Source organism: Salmo trutta, chromosome 31, assembly GCF_901001165.1.
Source record: "Salmo trutta chromosome 31, fSalTru1.1, whole genome shotgun sequence".
Lineage (NCBI taxonomy): Eukaryota > Metazoa > Chordata > Actinopteri > Salmoniformes > Salmonidae > Salmo > Salmo trutta.
The window spans coordinates 19,883,569-19,902,322 of NC_042987.1; the positions used below are offsets into that span (position 1 = coordinate 19,883,569).

Here is an 18,754-nt window from a genome sequence, read left to right on the forward strand (position 1 = left end):
TGTGGCGTTTTCCTTTTCATTTTCTCTGTGTGAGACGCCTGCTTGGTCTTCGTACTCATACCCGATACTCACCTCTCACTGAGAGACAAAGCCTCTCGGTCCACACGATGGTGCAGTTGGTGGGACCCATGCCGCCTTTGTGAATAGACAGTGCGATGCATGCCCAAGAGGCAGGTAGCCCCTCAGGTAAGGTTATAGCACGCGTTTATACTTTTACTTTCATGATCAACAGCAAAGAAAAAAGTCTGGTTTGAATAAGTCAGCTAAGCAAGGGAATGGTATAAATGGCATAAAATATTACCTGTCTATGATGGCACACATATCCAGGCTGACATTCTCAAAGGTTCCCATGTTGCCTTGCTCTACAGCCACCAGGTCAGCGAGCTGGTCGTCCACGTGGATCAGCTGCATACAGCCCTGGAAGGAGCGCTGGGCAGGGGGTGTGTTGGTACGCAGGAAGTAGCCTACAGGAGGACAACAGGAAAAAGGTACAAGATTTTTTCATTTGATCAAGACTGCACTTTCTGTTTGAAAAGTAAAGTTTTGAGGCACAGTTCATGTATTAAGCAACATTAATTATATGAGCATTGTGTTTTGGTTTAAAACATTATGGAGCTTTCATTCAATATTTAATACACCCTCTTAAAGGCAACTACAGTACTTCAAAGGCAATCAAAACACAAAGACAACAAAAAGGCAACCAATCAAAAGTAACAAAAAGAGGATTTAATAACAAAGCCTGCCATCAAACACAAAAAAAAACATGTGCAATCAACAAATCACAATAGTGTTTTTCAGACTGAATTAAGGAAAATGTAATAATGAATAAGTATGTGCCAAAGCCCATAACAAGGGCTTATACATTATAGAACAGAGCCATATACCGGTACAGAGATACATGTAAAGCCTCCCTGTGGCTCAGTTGGTAGAGCATGGTGTTTGCAACGCCAGTACGGGGGAAAAAAAATTATGAAATGAATTGAAATGTATGCATTCACTACTGTAAGTCGCTCTGGATAAGAGCATCTGATAAATGACTAAAATGTAAAAAAAAAATGTAAAAATGTATATGGCTCTGTTATAAGCCATCTCTGTAAGTACCTCCAAAGTAGTATTGTCCCCCTGTTCTGATCTGAATGGGAATGACCGTTCTGACAGTGGATGCCTCGTCACCATCAATGGTCAGCATGGCGTAGTTCTCCAGGGCATGGAGGTAGACGTTGTGCCACTGGCCGTCATTGAGCCCCGAACCTGAACAGTGACCACAGACAGAACAATATGCCTTTAAGAATCAGTCAAAGTGGATGATGAGCAGACAACTGCAATTACTGAAACATCAGAAAAACAACTAGAAATTCTGAGAAAGACTGAGAACACAGGGCCTAACAGACAGAGCTTCAGCTACGGAAGACCCTCATGGGGAGGGCCTCCCCAAATTGATAGAGAGAATGAATTAACGAAGGGAGGGGAGGGTCTTTGGGCTAAATGAACACGTCTACTTTAGTGCATTAGCCAGCATGGCCGTACTAACTAGACCATACCTGAGGAGATGTCTATACGTGTGTTTTTCTTCTGGGCGACGTTGATGTAGACGGTGACTTTTCCCTCGGTGAGGCCCACCTCCACCACGCCATCAGCCAGGGCCGTGTAGAAGAGCAGGCCGCTGGGGTTCCACGTCCGAAAGGACAGGCTGACCGACAGGGTGTCGCTGTCCTGCAGCCCCGGGAGACGCAGGAAGCTGGTGGCATTGAAGAACACGGGGAAGGAGTGCGTCTCGCTGCAGGAGAACGTCAGGTTCCTCTGTAAGGGGGATAGAAAGTATGACAGCAAACAGTTATACAAGTCAAGGCAGCTTTCCCTTTTGATTTCAACTCAAGACATTAGCACAACCATATAAATATAGTTAGCATCAGTGGAGGCTGGTGGGAGGAGCTATAGGAGGACCGGCTCATTGTAATGAGCCATTTATTCCATTCCAGCCATTACAATGAGCCCATCCTCCTATAACTCTTTCCAGCAGCCTCCTCTGGTTAGCATATATTTTGCATAAGAGATACATCAGAAATCTGAAGTGCTTTTTAGATGTAAATGCTGGGGTTTAATGCATTGGAAAATGCAAGCGCCTGCATTATTTCCAACACAGAAAAACACTCATCATACAGCACTTGACTAAAACCATTTTCGTCTGCTCTCCTCATCAAAGCTGATCTTTCTCCCTCCACTTGTGCTGAAAGCAAAGCATGCAATCCAACACCAAGAAACTTTGTGGATATCCCACAGTTTGGTAAACCCATTTGCTCACAGAAAAAAAACAAGGCTAAGAGGCACATAAGAAGTGAAATCAATAACAATGGTTAGATCCATACTTTTGCGCAGTAATGGCTCACACACCATCACACACCATTGACAACAGAGCAGTAATTGCTTTAAACCCTATGCTGAGGGCTCCTGAATCTTGACACATTTATTGGGTTCAATCCCATTGCATAGAATACTCTTTTATTCAGCATATGACTTCTAAGAAATGTATTTGTTTTCAGACATCATCAGCACAAGGTAAGAGTTTCTTCACTTCTGCACTCATAGAAAAAAGGGTTCGGCTGTCCCCATAGGATAACCCTTTTTGGTTTCAAGTAGAACCCCTTTGGGTTCTATGTAGAACCCTCTGTGGAAAGAGTTCTTCATGGAACCCAAAAGAGTTCTACCTGGAACCAAAAATGGTTCTTCAAAGGGGTCTCCTATGGGGACAGCCAAAGAACCATTTTAGGTTCTAGATATCAACTTTTTTTCTAGGAGTGTGATTTATAGAAGCACTAAAGCCTGTTTTATTAGCGCCTCAGTGAAAAAGGCAAATTATATTGAATTGTATTGAAGTGAGGTGTTGCGTCACTGGCCTTTCCAAATAGGTAATCACAAATACACGGCTGTTCCTACCGTTTATGTTTTCAAGGAATCTTAGTGAATCACAAACCAAGTGGTAAAGATGGCACTCAGGTATACAAAAAATAACATAAATGTTCTTACAAAACTTGAAGTATCAATTTTCTTTCTCTTGACCAGGTTGGTAATGTTATCTCCGTTGTAGGTGATGCCCTCCATGCAACCAACAAAGTTCTCCCTGCCTCCCGAGCTGGGCTTGGCAGAGACAGGCATGCCTCCAAAGCTGATCTGGAGGACACAGAAGGAGAAGAGGAAATGGGGTCAAGTTTTAGTTGAAGAGGCTCGGCAGCAGGAGCCACATCTCAGAGCCATTTGTTGCTTTGAATCAAATCAATACAGCAGCATATATCCCTTAAGGGAATATATTGGTTTTCGCTTGTGCCTGATTGCATTAATCTCCTCTTTATAATGAGTGTATGGTGTTGTGTTTTTTCCCTCTCCTTCCTTGCGGAGGCAAAGTAATTTCCTTCAGTATCGCACATTGATAATTACACAGACAAACCTAAAAGTTAAGTTCTGTAATCACAGGGGAGCCGCAGTACAGAGTGCTTGCTCTGACTTGGCATCCGTGAACTAACACATCTTCACACAGACTTCCGAGTAACATGACTCACAGGAACTCTCATAGAGATAGGGCGGGATGTGAGGAAAATAACCAGGACAATATACAATACATATGTAGGGATGAAGAGAATAAGCAATATACAGTGTGGTCCGAAATTATTGATACCCTTTATGAAGTTTAGCAAAAACGACTGTAAAAAATAATTAAAACACTGAGCTATAGTTTATGCCAAAGAAATTGCGAAAATATATTATTTTATACAAATACAATTTCTCTGAGAAAAATATTGTGTTTAACAAGTAATACTTTTTTCCCTCCAAAAGGTAGGGATCAAAATGATTGACAACCCTGTTTTTAATAACTTTCAAAACCGCACCTTACGAGGATATTGGCACTGAGCCGTTTTCTAAAATGTTTAATGAGTTGGAAAACACATTGGGAGGGATCTTAGATCATTACGGAGACTGAGATGGCCATTGCAAAATGTTGATTTTGTGGCCAATTAACCACTTCTTTGTGGTTTTTGATGTGTGCTTGGGGCTCTTGTTTGCTGGAAGATCTACTTGTGGCCAAGTTTCAGCCTGGCAGAGGCAACCAGGTTTTTGGCCAAAGAGCTCTATTTTCATGACATCAGACCAAAGCACCAGTTCCAATCCATGCCAATGCCGTTTAGCAAACTCCAGCCGTTTACATTTGTTGGATGACAAGAAAGTAGATTTCTTTAGCCATGCACACCAGTGGTGGGTTTGGTGTCGAAATTAGAATACATGAGCAGAAAAGAACCCCATACCTACTGTAAAATATGGTGGTGGATCTTTGATGTTAAAGGTCTATTTTGCTTCCATCCACCACCCCCCTCTTTGGAGGACAAAATTAACTTGGTTTTTACAGCTTTTTATTTTTTGTTACATGTACACAACTGTTCAAAAGTTTGGGGTCACTTAGAAATGTCCTTGTTTTTGAAAGAAAAGCAAATTTTTTTGTCAATTAAAATTACATCAAATTGATCAGAAATACAGCGTAGACATTGTTAATGTTGTAAATGACTATTGTAGCTGGAAATGGCAGATTTTTTTATGGAATATCTACATAGGCGTAGAGGCCCATTATCAGCAACCATCACTCCTGTGTTCCAATGGCATGTTGTGTTAGCTAATCCAAATCAGCACAACAGTTTTCAGCTGTGCTAACATAATTGCAAAAGGGTTTAGTAATGATCAATTAGCCTTTTAAAATGATCAACTTGGATTAGCTAACACAACGTGCCATTGGAACACAGGAGTGATTGTTGCTGATAATAGGCCTCTGTACGCCTATGTAGATATTCCATAAAAAAAATCTGCCGTTTCCAGCTACAATAGTCATTTACAACATTAACAATGTCGACAATGTATTTATGATCATTTTGATGTTATTTTAATGGACAAAAAAATTGCTTTTCTTTCAAAAACAAGGACATTTCTAAGTGACCCCAAACTTTTGAACAGTAGTGTACATTCTACACACATTTGACATACATAGCACTTTTTTTCACACAGTAGTTACATAGCAAAAATATATGTATTGATATATATTACATCTGGATAGATAGTACTTAATCACATCCGGTATACATTATATAAACTGTTTTCAGTTGTAACTATTATCCTGGGGCCCTTGTTAAGGTCAACAGCATCATGAACTTTACCCAGTACCAGGACATTTAAGCCAAAAACCTGGTTGCCTCTGACAGGAGGCTGAAACTTGGCCTCAAATGGATCTTAAAACAATGCAATAGCCCCAAGCACACATCAATATCCACAAAGAAATTGTTAATTGGCCATAAAATCTACATTTTGCAATGGCTAATTCAGTCTCCAGACTTGAAACCCTTTGAAAACCTGTGGTTTGAATTGAACAGGGCAGTCCGTAAGCACAGACGAAAGATATCAAGGATCTGGAAGGATTCTGTATGGAGGAATGGTCTAATATCCTCCCAATGTGTTCTCCAACTCATAAAACATTTTAGAAAAAGGCTCAATGCCATTATCCTCGCAAGGTGAAGTATTGAAAGGTATTGAAAACAGGGATGTCAATAATTACTTGTTAAAAAAAATCTCTTCTCTGAGCAGTTGTATTAGTTTAAAATAATATACATTTTCAGAGCATACAATATAGCTCAGTATTTGAAGTATTTATTTTATAGTCATTTTTGCATCTTTATCAATGGTGTCAATAATTTCGACCCCACTGTATACAATACAACTATATAATGTAGGGAGGGATGCGAAGGGAGGAACATAGACAACACATACAACTCTATAGGAAGGGATTACGAAATGAACTAAGACAATATATACAGTACAATATAACTATATATAAACCAGGGTTGGGGTCAATTCCATTCCAGTCAATTCAGAAAGTAAACCAAATTCCAATTCCAGATTTTTCCTAATTGAAAAACATTGAAGAGAATTGGAATTTCAGTGTACTTCCTAATTTGACTGGAATTGAAATTGAAATGACCACAACCCTGATAGGGAAGGATGCGAGGAGAGGAATCACTAAGACAATATCCAACATAACTGTAGCCTACCTCATAGTCCAGGTCAAGATGATCAAATTCCCCATTGGTGCGGAAGTGCTGTGTGTGGCGATCCAGGGTAAAGTTGACATTCCGTCGGTAACGCTCGATAATTACGGAGTGCCAGTGGTCATCATCCAATAAACTTCCGCTTGTCACAGAGGTGTGTCCGAGGATGGAGCCGTACTGATTGCTGCCTGAAGTTTACAAGACATAAACAGATCGACTTTATTAAGAAAATGCTTAAGGGGAAAATGTTCCTATAAACAACAGGCTGACATAGTGAGATAAAAATAGTACAAATTCTAATTTATGAAGGCTACTGTGATGAATAATTATCTTGTTGACAACAACCAATATTCAAATCCATCAAAAAGAAATAGATGTATAATGCATAATGCATAAGGGCCATTCATATTAGGAAATATGCAGGAATTTTATCAAGTTTCATCAACTGACCTAAGTAGCTACCATAAGAAGCTAAATTATTAGCGATTATAGTACACTAGGTGTGCGTCCCGAAAAGCCCCAGTTCCTTATATCGTGCACTACATTTGGTCAAAAGTAGAGGACTAAATATTACATTTGGTCAAAAGTAGAGGACTAAATATGGTGCTAAATATGGTACCATTTTGGATGCACACAGGTATCCCATAGACAGGATTGGAAATGGTCCATTACCCAGGTTGATCATGAGCAGTAGTTTGGATCTCTTCAGCTCCAGGCTGATATAGTCTCCTTGCTGTCCTTCCCCGTGCAGGAGCACACCGTTACTGGCTGTGGTCTTAAACTTCAGGGAGATGACGTCCTTCAAAATTTTCATCTTCTTCATCTTGAAGCGGTAGGAGATCACACCCTGGCCTTCGAAGTTGATCACATCCGCCCCTGAGGTCATCGAATGGTGATAAAGGATACAGAGCTTAATATCCTCTCAATTACTGTACCTCTACTATCCTATGTCAAGGCTATTCACAGGATGTGTTAGAGGGGTGTTAAGAAAAAACAAGTCCTTTAGAGATCACCTACTGCAATCACAAGCAATGTAAAAAAGTGAGGCAGCTTATACGTATTTCTCTTTTTATAATTGGAGGAACAGAACAACTGAGGGAGAAATGACTCAAATGCTCTAAGACATATAACCCTGGCTGCAAAGACTATTCTGTCTGTTGAGATGTGCCAGCTTACGTGCCTAGACAGCAGCATGTCGGCATTGTGATATCACCCTGCGGCAACTCTCTCCTTTCAAAGGTGCTTTCATCTTTTTACCCTGATTTAACCGGTCAGGGTGCTCAGAACACTGACAGTCTTGTAAGCCAGCCCTATCGGTGAGGTGGCAGGAGAGGGCCCTGCTCGGTTACATCTATTTGCTGTTCAATCTTAGGGTTGTGGATGGAGTATACGCAGTAAGTAAGGACAAGTGCCACGGGGAACTGGACTGGTCAAGGACTAGGGCAAACAAGTTTCTCACAGTCAGTTTTTCCTGTCTATCAGATTCAACAGTGTGTAATACAGCATAGGATGGATACAGCAAAGGGTTGTGTGGCAGGTGACATTTTTAAAGCGTGGCATGCACAAGTATTGAAGGAGGGAATTGATCAGTCAAGCTTGTTTTTCTGTGGTATATGGTAACAACAGAAACCAGCCAAGGTAAACAGCTGTTCTCTATCTCCTACTCTATCAAAAACCTGTAGCTGTGAATTTGGCTGTTGGCATGGAGAGCAGTAATCTAATTATTTCAACTCAATTAATGTATTTTACTGAGCATATTAATATGCTCCCCTGACAAATATGACATATGATACCAAGATAATTAAACCTTCAGTCTTACATATTAGTTAAGCCCATTTTGGCCAACACCTGATTATTCTAATATTTTCTTCATACAGAAATTATCCGAACTGCACGCAATAAAGTCACTTTTCAAAGAGATTCCTTGTTCCATGCTCCTTGTTCAGAGATTCCTTGTTCCATGTTCCTTGTTCAGAGATTCCATGTTCCATTTCTCTGGTTAATAAAGGATTGCAATAAACGAATACAGTAGCATGAGATTGTGCATGGATGTTTGCTATTCACTCACAGTAAGAACAGCCATAGACCTCCACTCGCAGGCCGATCCTCCCTTCTTCGCTCCACTCCAGTGGGATGATGCGCACGTAGCGCGTTATGATTGCATGCTGCAGATCATGGCGGACCACACTCTCACTGTTGGAGTTGCCAGAAAATGCCTGGGCAAGCAAACAAAAACAGGATATTTAGGTTCCATATCCTGAAGCCTAACTTTTTATTTTTTAATGAGTAGGTACACTACATGGCCAAAAGTATGTGGACTTGCTTCAATTCAGCTACAAGAGCATTAGTGAGGTTGCGGGCTGATGTTGGGCAATTAGGCCTGGCTTGCACTCTGCGTTCCAATTCATCCCAAAGGTTTTTGATGGGGTTGAGATCAGGGCTCTGTGCAGGCCAGTCAAGTTCTTCCACACCGATCTCGACAAACCATTTCTGTATGGACCTTGCTTTGTGCACAGAGGCATTGTCATGCTGAAACAAAAAAGGGCCTTACCCAAACTGTTGCCACAAAGTTGGACACACAGAATCGTCTAGAATGTCATTGTACGCTATAGCGTTAGGGAGGGGGGCCTAGCCCGAACCATGAAAAACAGACCCAGACTATTATTCCTCCGCCACCAAACCTTACAGTTGGCACTATGGATTGGGGCAGTTAGCATTCTCCTAGCATCCAACAAACCCAGATTTGTCCTTCGGACTGCCAGATGGTGAAGCGTGATTCATCACTCCAGAGAATGAGTTTCCACTGCTCCAGAGTTCAATGGCAGTGAGCTTTACACCACTCCAGCCGGAGCTTGGCATTGCGCATGGTGATCTTAGGCTGCTCGGCCATGGAAACCCATTTCATGAAGCTCCCGATGAACAGTTCTTGTGCTGACGTTGCTTCCAGAGGCAGTATGGAACTCGGTAGTGAGTGTTGCAACCGAGGACAGACGATTTTTACATGCTACGCGCTTCAGCACTTGGTGGTCCCATTCTGTGATCTTGTGCGGCTTACCGTGGCTGAACCGTTGTTGCTCCAAGACATTTCCACTTCACAATAACATTACTTATAGTAGACCGGGGCAGCTCTAGCAGGGCAGAAATTTGATGAACTGACTTGCTGGAAAGGTGGCATTCTATGACGGTGCCACGTTGAAAGTCACTGAGCTCTTCAGTAAGGCCATTCTACTGCCAATGTTTGACTATGGGAATTGCATGTCTGTGTGCTCGATTTTATTCACCTGTCAGCAGCGGGTGTGGCTGAAATAGCCAAATCCACTAATTTGAAGGGGTGTCCACATACTTTTGGCCATGTAGTGTACCTCTTTGAAACATCACCAATGTCTAATGGACTAATTTGAAAGGACAGATGCGACTCTCTCTTTAAACTAAAACCTTTGTTATTTCACTTTGGTTCAAATCATTGACTCACCCATATGTTGCCATCTTGCAGATATGGTCTCCAGTTCCTTCCTGTGTCACTGTACAGGAGTCTGTATTGCATTGTCCAATCAGAGCTGCTGTACCTGCCCTGTGTGGCGATGGAGGTGACCTGCTTCCTGGTTCCCAGGTCCACCTGCAGCCACTGGTAATGATCAGTGTCCACAGGAGACCAGCCTCCAGCACCTAGGGTTGAGAGAGACAATTAAACCAGCTCCATAACCTTGTATAGCCAACTCTAACCTACTTGCAAATCATTTTATTTGCATGTATCTTCCATCTGCTAACCATGTGTATGTGACAAATAAAATTTGATTTCATTTGATTTGATTTAGTGTTCTAAGTTTTCATAACTGTGACCTTAATTGCCAAACCGTCTGTAAGCTGTTAGTGTCTTAATGACCGCTCCACAGGTGCATGTTCATTAGTTGTTTATGGTTCATTGAACAAGTATGGGGCCCTTTACAATGAAGATATGTGAAGTCATTTGGATTTTTATGAATTATCTTTGAAAGACAGGGTCCAAATTTTATCTGTCACATACACATGGTTAGCAGATGTTAATGTGAGTGTAGCGAAATGCTTCTGCTTCTAGTTCCGACCATGCAGTAATATCTAACAAGTAATCTAACAATTTCACAACAACTACCTTATACACACAAGTGTAAAGGAATGAATAAGAATATGTACATAAAAATATATGGATGAGCGATGGCCGAACGGCATAGGCAAGATGCAGTAGATGGTATAGAGTACAGTATATACATTTGAGATGAGTAATGTAGGGTATGTAAACATTATATAAAATGGCATTGTTTAAAGTAGCTAGTGATACATTTATTATATCCAATTTTTTATTATTAAAGTGGCTAGAGATTTGAGTCAGTATGTTGGCAGCAGCCACTCAATGTTAGTGATGGCTGTTTAACAGTCTGATGGCCTTGAGATAGAACCTGTTCTTCAGTCTCTCGGTCCCAGCTTTGATGCACCTGTACTGACCTCGCCCTATGGATGACAGCGGGATGAACGGCCTCCTATATGATACCAAGATAAGGCCTTTCTACTGACTCTTAAAAACACCAAAAGAAAGATGCCCAGGGTCCCTGTTCATCTGCTTGAACGTGCCTTAGGCATGCTGCAAGGAGGCATGAGGACTGAAGATGTGGCCAGGGCAATAAATTGCAATGTCCGTACTGTGAGACGCCTAAGACAGCGCTACAGGGAGACAGGACGGACAGCTGATCGTCCTCGCAGTGGCAGACCACGTGTAACAACACCTGCACAGAAATCGGTACATCTGAACATCACACCTGCGGGACAGGTACAGGATGACAACAACTGCCCGAGTTACACCAGGAACGCACAATCCCTCCATCAGTGCTCAGACTGTCCGCAATAGACTGAGAGAGGCTGGACTGAGGGCTTGTAGGCCTGTTGTAAGGCAGGTCCTCACCAGACATCACCGGCAACAACGTTGCCTATGGACACAAACCCACCGTCGCTGGACCAGACAGAACTTGCAAAAAGTGCTCTTCACTGAAGAGTCGCGGTTTTGTCTCACCAGGGTTGATAGTCTGATTTGCGTTTAGCGTCGAAGGAATGAGCGTTACACCGAGGCCTCTGGAGTGGGATTGATTTGGAGGTGGAGGGTCCGTCATGGTCTGGGGTGGTGTGTCACAGCATCATCGGACTGAGCTTGTTGTCATTGCAGGCAATCTCAACGCTGTGCGTTACAGGGAAAACATCCTCCTCCCTCATGTGGTACCCTTCCTGCAGCCTCATCCTGACATGACCCTCCAGCATAACAATGCCACCAGCCATACTGCTCGTTCTGTGCGTGATTTCCTGCAAAACAGCAATGTCAGTGTTCTGCCATGGCCAGCCCGGATCTCAATCCCATTGAGCACGTCTGGGACCTGTTGGACCGGAGGGTGAGGGCTAGGGCCATTCCCCCCAGAAATGTCCGGGAACTTACAGGTGCCTCGGTGGAAGAGTGGGGTAACATCTCACAGCAAGAACTGGCAAATCTGGTGCAGTCCATGAGGAGGAGATACACTGCAGTACTTAATGCAGCTGGTGGCCACACCAGATACTGACTGTTACTTTTGATTTTGACCCCCCCTTTGTTCAGGGACACATTATTCCATTTCTGTTAGTCACATGTCTGTTGAACTTGTTCAGTTTATGCCTCTGCCTCAGTTGTTGAATCTTATTATGTTCATACAAATATTTACACGTTAAGTTTGCTGAAAATAAATGCAGTTGACAGTGAGAGGACGTTTCTTTTTTTGCTGAGTTTAGGATCATCAGTATCCTCTGCTCCTATGTGGCAAACAATATCTGAGTGAAGTGAATGAGTGCGGCTTAAAATAATCACCAGAGATGATCAGAATAAAAGCTTAGGGTTTTAGTTGTTAATACCTCCTCTCCTGTTGAGCTTTGCGTATCCAGCCCCATATCCACTGGAGTACACTGAAGAGCTGGTGAAAGCAGCTTGGGAGAGTGGTGTGGCCAACGCTTCATCACATTTCCCTGGAGGGCAACACAAAACACAAGATACAGACAAGGGAAGAATGAGTCATCGTCCCATAAAATTACACTTCAGCATGTTGTAACAATTTATTTGATTCAGTGTTATTTTCTTCCTTATAATTGTATTTTACATTACTTCATATACTGCTCAAACATAGACAGAGAGCAGTATATGTATTGGAGAGACATTATGAGAGACGTCCATGAGACGTCTTCCCATTCACACCCCTTCAATAGCAGTTCCTTGGTGGTAATGATTGGAAGCCAAATGCCATTCAATATAAGTACAATATGTCTGTCCAATGAATATGGCAAGGCCAATTTCTGTCTGGTTTCCTGACCATTTTGGTTATTATTGGACACATCAATAGCAATACATGAATAGCGTAGCATCTAACCTTCAGCCTGTTATGTTCCTGGTAGACACTTTTGATCTTGATTGATAGACACACTCAATCTTAATGAATAACTTTCCATAGACTCCAACAGACTCTTATTGCAATGTGTGCTGATGACTCAGTCTTGCTTGGCTACGGAGGTCAAGGGTTAGAATTCGGGGCTGCATTTCAAAACTCTCTTCACACTCTCCACAATCTAATTAACAAGAGGCCTCCAAATCAACACGCACCACTCATGTTTAAATGGAGCTGAGGAGGTCAACATCATTTCCAAAAGTCAATTAGCACTCTTGAATCTGTAGCCATAAGCCAGATACATTTTATAGACTTCAAAAACAACTGTGTGGACTTCAGGAAAGGTTACACAGCGCCCTCACTACCTTTAATGATGTAGCTACCTCCTACCAGATAACTTGATCTAGAAGAACTAGCTGTATAACTCCTCTGTATAACAATTCCTGAGGTTTCCCTATACACCCAAACAACTGCTTGGTAAATAACATGCAGGAATTGTGTCAATATTTCCCTGTGCAATCACAGACTATGAAATGACCAGTGAACATTGGACCAACGTGATTGTGGGGAACTGAATCACCTGCATTAATAATGTTGCTGGACAGCTGAGTACCTACTGAGTTACATAGATTGTTTGTTACTATCCCTTCATTTGCCTCGAATAACATTTAACAGAAAATTGCTTCTATCAACGTGTCTGCCCTGACTGACAAAGAAGGAACGCTTGCTATTTGATGGAAACATGAAAGAACAAACAAACAAGTAATTTGCTCTTTGTATTTTGACAGGTGAAGAGGGAATGTAGCGTCTCACAACAGAAAATAAGGTATCAACGCAACAAACACTTTCTAAGACCCAAGAAATCAGACAATTCTTGGCGTATGAAAACTTTGGTCTCCAAGAGCATTGAAAAACATTGCCAGAAAATAACCCACTACTTTCCAAGACACATTTTGTCAACAACTTTTTGAGAGAATCACTTGAAAGTGCAAGGAGAATGTTATTCACGATACTGTAGCTGTGGCATTGGGATGTTTTCTTCACACCAGATGTGTCATCTGTTGAGTGTTGATGGAGTTTTACTCATCGTCTGTGTGCAAATATTGTGCCATGTGCTCACACTCACACTCTCTCTCACACACGGTGTGGTAGGCCTGGTCACCGGTGATGATGAGACAGCCTACAGGGAGGAGGTCAGTGACCTGGCAGTGTGGGGCCTGAACAACAACCACTCCCTCAGCGTCAGTAAGACCAAGGAGGGGGGTGGTGGGCGAGCACACCCCCATCCACATCGACGGGGGCTGTAGTGGAGCGGGTCGAGAGCTTCAAGTTCCTTTGATTCCAAATCACTAAACATTTGAAATGGTCCATGCACGTACAGTCGTGAAGAAGGCGTGGCAGCGCCTCTTCCCCCTCAGGAGCTTGAAATGGTTTGGCATGGGCCCTCAGATCCTCAAAAAGTTCTACAACTGCACAATTTAGAGCATCTTCACTGTGCATCACTGCTTGGTAAGGCAATAGCACCGACCTCGATCACATGGCACTATAGAGGCTGGGTGCAGACATCCCAGTACACAACTGGGGGCGAGCTCCCTGCCATCCAGGACCTCTATATCAGGCGGTGTGAAAGGAAGGTCTGGAAAATCATTAAAGACGCCAACCACCCAAGCCATAGACTGTTCTCTCTGCTTCTGCACGGCAAGTGGTACCGGTGCATCAAGTCTGACACCAACAGGCTCCTGAACAGCTTCTATCCCTATGCAATAAGATTCCTAAATAGATTTTAGAAAATGGCTATAGGGACTATTTTACTCTTAATTGTGCACTGTCTCTATGCACACTCATAGGGCCCTACACACTACGCACACTGATACTCCAACACACATACACTCACTCTATAATTTGCTCACACACATAATATGCACATACATGTATACTGACTCTACAAACAACCACTCACATACAATCTTCATATACACTGCTGCTACTCTGTTTATCATGTATCCGGTTGCCTAGTCACCTTAACCCTATACATATCTACCTCTATCGATACAGTATCCTTACACATTGTAAATATGGTTCTGACCCTGTATACAGTACCAGTCAAAAGTCTGGACACACCTACTCATTCCAGGGTTTTTCTTTATTTTTACTTTTTTTTTTACATGACCCTGTATACAGTACCAGTCAAAAGTCTGGACACACCTACTCATTCCAGGGTTTTTCTTTATTTTAAATTTTTTTTTTACATTGTAGAATAATAGTGAAGACATCAAACCTATGAAATAACACATATGGAATCATGTAGTAACCAAAAAAGTGTTAAACAAATCAAAATATATTTTATATTTCAGATTCTTCAAAGTAGCCACCCTTTGCCATGATGACAGCTTTGCACAATCTTGGCATTCTCTCAACCAGCTTCATGAGGTAGTTACCTGGTTAACAGGTGTGTCTTGTTAAAAGTTAATGCGTTTGAGCCAATCAGTCGTGTTGTGACAAGGTAGGGGTGGGTATACAGAAGATAGCCCTATTTGGTAAAAGACCAAGTCCATATTATAGCAAGAACAGCTCAAATAAGCAAAGAGAAACGACAGTCCATCATTACTTTAAGACATGAAGGTCAGTCAATACGGAACATTTCCAGAACTTTTAAAGATTCTTCAAGTGCAGTCTCAAAAACCATCAAGCGCTGTGATGAAACTGGCTCTCATTAGGACCGCCACAGGAAAGGAAGACCCAGAGTTACCTCTGCTGCAGAGGATAAGTTCATTAGAGTTACCAGCCTCAGAAATTGCAACCCAAATAAATGCTTCCCAGAGTTCAAGTAACAGACATATCTCAACATCAACTCTTCTGAGGAGACTGCGTGAATCAGGTCTTCATGGTTGAATTGCTGCAAAGAGACCAGTACTAAAGGACACCATTAATAAGAAGAGACTTGCTTGGGCCAAGAAACACGAGCAATGGACATTAGACTGGTGGAAATCTGTCCTTTGGTCTGATGATACTAAATTTGAGATTTTTGGTTCCAACCGCTGTGTCTTTGTGAGACGCAGAGTAGGTGAACGGATGATCTCTGCATGTATGGTTCCCACCGTGAAGCATGGAGGAGGAGGTGTGATGGTGTGGGGATGCTCTGTCAGTAATTTATTTAGAATTCAAGGCATACTTAACCAGCATGGCTACCACATAATTCTGCAGCGATACGCCAACCCATCAGGTTTGCGCTTAGTGGGAAAATCATTTGTTTTTCAACATGACAATGACCCAAAACACACCTCCAGGCTGTGTATGGGCTATTTGACCAAAACAGGAGAGTGATGGAGTGCTGCATCAGATGACCTGGCCTCCACAATCACCCAACCTCAACCCAATTGAGATGGTTTGGGATGAGTTGGACCGCAGAGTGAAAGAAAAGCAGCCAACAAGTGCTCGACATATGTGGGAACTCATTCAAGACTGTTGGAAAAGCATTCCAGGTGAAGCTGGTTAAGAGAATGCCAAGAGTGTGCGAAGCTGTTATCAAGGCAAATGGTGGCTACTTTGAAGAATATCAAATATCAAATATATTTTGATTTGTTTAACACTTTTTTGGTTACTACGTGATTACATAAGTGTTATTTCATAGTGTTGATGTCTTCACTATTATTCTACAATAAAGAAAATAGTAAAAATAAAGAAAAACCCTGGAATGATTAGGTCTGTCCAAACTTTTGACTGGTACTGTATATGCTTACTTACTTTATCGTGTTCTTCTTAATTTCTTAGTTCTTATCTTTATATCTTGTGTGTTTTTGTTCTATCTTGTTATTTTTTGTATTCCATTGTTATTGATTACTGCATTGTTGAGGTTAGAGCTTGCAAGAAAGGCATTTCACTGTACTTGTGCATGTGACATTAAAACTTGAAACTCGAAACACACACACACACACACACACACACACACACACTCACACACCTTTGTCGAGTCGAGCCTTGCATCATGATCGTTTATTGTAGTGAGATTGTCCCAGATGGTTAAAAACATACATTAAGTGAAGCAGATGAATTCCTCAGCGCATAAAGGCATGGCTTAGAAAAGCTGACAGCTCATTTCTCACTGCTGTGTATCTACTGTAGCTGTGGGATGAGCCTAGAACTCCTGACGTTATTGATTTGGCAATAGCGCCTGAATGCAGTCTCCTGTGATAGCCTCATTTTCGCTAAGAGCACGAAGACCTTCGATATCATCAGCTACAGCAAGGCCCACTCATCTCATGTCTAGGACTGGCCCTACACATTTTCCTTAAATGCAGTGACAATCATTCCAGGAGCCTTGAGGCTACCGCAGCACAACATCAACAAACATTGGGGTTACACCAAAACAAATTAATTGAGCGCAATGACTAGAGGGGAGCTAATGTTGGAAAATGGTAGCTGGTTATTCTGTACATCGGCACCTTTTCCTAATTGCTAATTTCTTGTCTAACAGTACATGAGCTGCTGAGTTGTGTTTTAGCAGAGAATACCGGTAGGCAGTTTGTTATAGTTACATGACATGGAACTAGGCCTATAATACCATATATATTTACACAGAACGTTAGTGGGTGGAAAAGCGCTACCTCATTGAGCAGTGGTAATGTGGTTACTGGTGACTACCGCCACACGCCTACTAGCTGTCATCGAGTAAGGCCTGAGGCCTACAGCCAGACATGTCATTTTTTCATTTTATAAAGCAATTTAGAATTGGAAGCCTCCTAAATAGGCAACACAATGTTGATGGGGATAGGCTAATGAATTTGGTCCACCATGCTCCTTTAATTTGCTGCGCTAAGGTCAGTGACACAATGGCAGAGTCGCTACAACACTGAGAAGTGTGGCATGTTAATCAGTCTGCTCGCTGGCCTCACACTGGAACACACAAGTAATAGGTTAGATTCAATCTGCCACTGTGGAGATTCTGGCTTTCTGGGACTTATTAGCACAGCCTGAGCCTTGGCTGAAGCCGAGCTGTTATTGGAGCATGACCGGAGCTTAAACTAATGGAATGGCATGTTTTGTCACCTCCAATGTTAGAGACAGGAGTGAGAGAGAGAGAGAAAGAGAGAGAGAGAGAGAGAGAGAGAATTGGAAGAACTTCGAAATTTGCTGTCTATAGGCTTCTGTGCTTCTCTTCTCTTGTTATTCTTAGACACTAATAAGTGAATGGGTCTATGACACCACACGTGCCGACAATAATAAACAGTAGGTCCCCGAAAAGCCAAGGACGTTATGTATGAGTGTCGCAAGGACACTTGCTCACAGGATTAATATAATAGTAGAAAAATAAAGTGTTAGTCGGAACAGTTTTACTTCACTCTATCAGCAAATGAAGCTCTAAGAATAATTATTCTCATTCCGACCATTACTGTACTTTCATTCTGCTGTGACAATGAATTGCCCACTACTCATTGAGCACCAAGTCTGATCCCTCTGAGTGGAAAATTAAAGAAGCTAAATCATTTACTCCGCTAGGAAGTTTGATAGAGTGATGTTTGAATGTTGAACTGTATTGTAGAACACATTAAAACATCAGAGAACAGGGAGAAAAATTGTGTGATGTGGTAGCAAATCAGAATTTGACTAATTCTTATTCACGGAGAAGCAATTCTGCTTCAAATTACATGTTTTACATGTAATTTTTTTTTTTTTTACATTTCCTTGCCTTTAGATTAGTATTAACAAAAGCAACAAGCTCTTAGAAGCCTTCCCTGTGAGATTTGCGGAGAGAGTAGCCAAGCATAAAATTAAACACGCTCGCTCCACCTCCTCCTGTCCTTCATAGCAAATGGATATTTGAGGCTTTTTGAGTGTTTAAATAACTCTCATGAAGCTGCCTCTTACTACCACACTGCTAGATGCACATACAGCACTTGATCATTGCCAATTCAGACACAGGACATCGTTTTTTTTTTTTTTAAGTGGTAATGCATTTGTTACATCTGTAACTTCTATATAGTTATTTATCCCTGCCTACAGTCTTTGGTGTGGCATCCTTACGATAATTTGATGAGGCAAACTCTTCATCCAAATCACAGGTCATTACATATGATATTCTGCCAGAGAAAGATGTGACATTGATCAATAATAAATGCCATCTAAGAACTGGAATAACCTGGGAAATAATGATATTATAATCGCAGACATAAATTGGGTGGGTCTAAACCTAATATGAACTCCTCGTTGAACGTAATGCCGGGGGAGATATGATATCAGTGAACATGAGTATGA

General features: G+C 41.9%; 1 protein-coding gene across 1 annotated transcript in view; it reads right to left on the reverse strand.

The window, feature by feature from the left end:
• LOC115169710 (contactin-associated protein-like 2) overlaps positions 1-18,754 on the reverse strand; it is a 60,449-nt gene that overhangs the window by 35,712 nt on the left and 5,983 nt on the right. The window contains exons 2-10 of the mRNA XM_029725608.1: positions 11,979-12,089; positions 9,550-9,743; positions 8,146-8,293; positions 6,750-6,953; positions 6,081-6,265; positions 3,025-3,168; positions 1,542-1,800; positions 1,102-1,251; positions 302-464 (exon numbers count right to left, since the gene is read on the reverse strand). Coding sequence (XP_029581468.1) covers positions 302-464; positions 1,102-1,251; positions 1,542-1,800; positions 3,025-3,168; positions 6,081-6,265; positions 6,750-6,953; positions 8,146-8,293; positions 9,550-9,743; positions 11,979-12,089 — 1,558 coding nt within the window. The remainder of the gene's footprint in view (positions 1-301; positions 465-1,101; positions 1,252-1,541; positions 1,801-3,024; positions 3,169-6,080; positions 6,266-6,749; positions 6,954-8,145; positions 8,294-9,549; positions 9,744-11,978; positions 12,090-18,754) is intronic.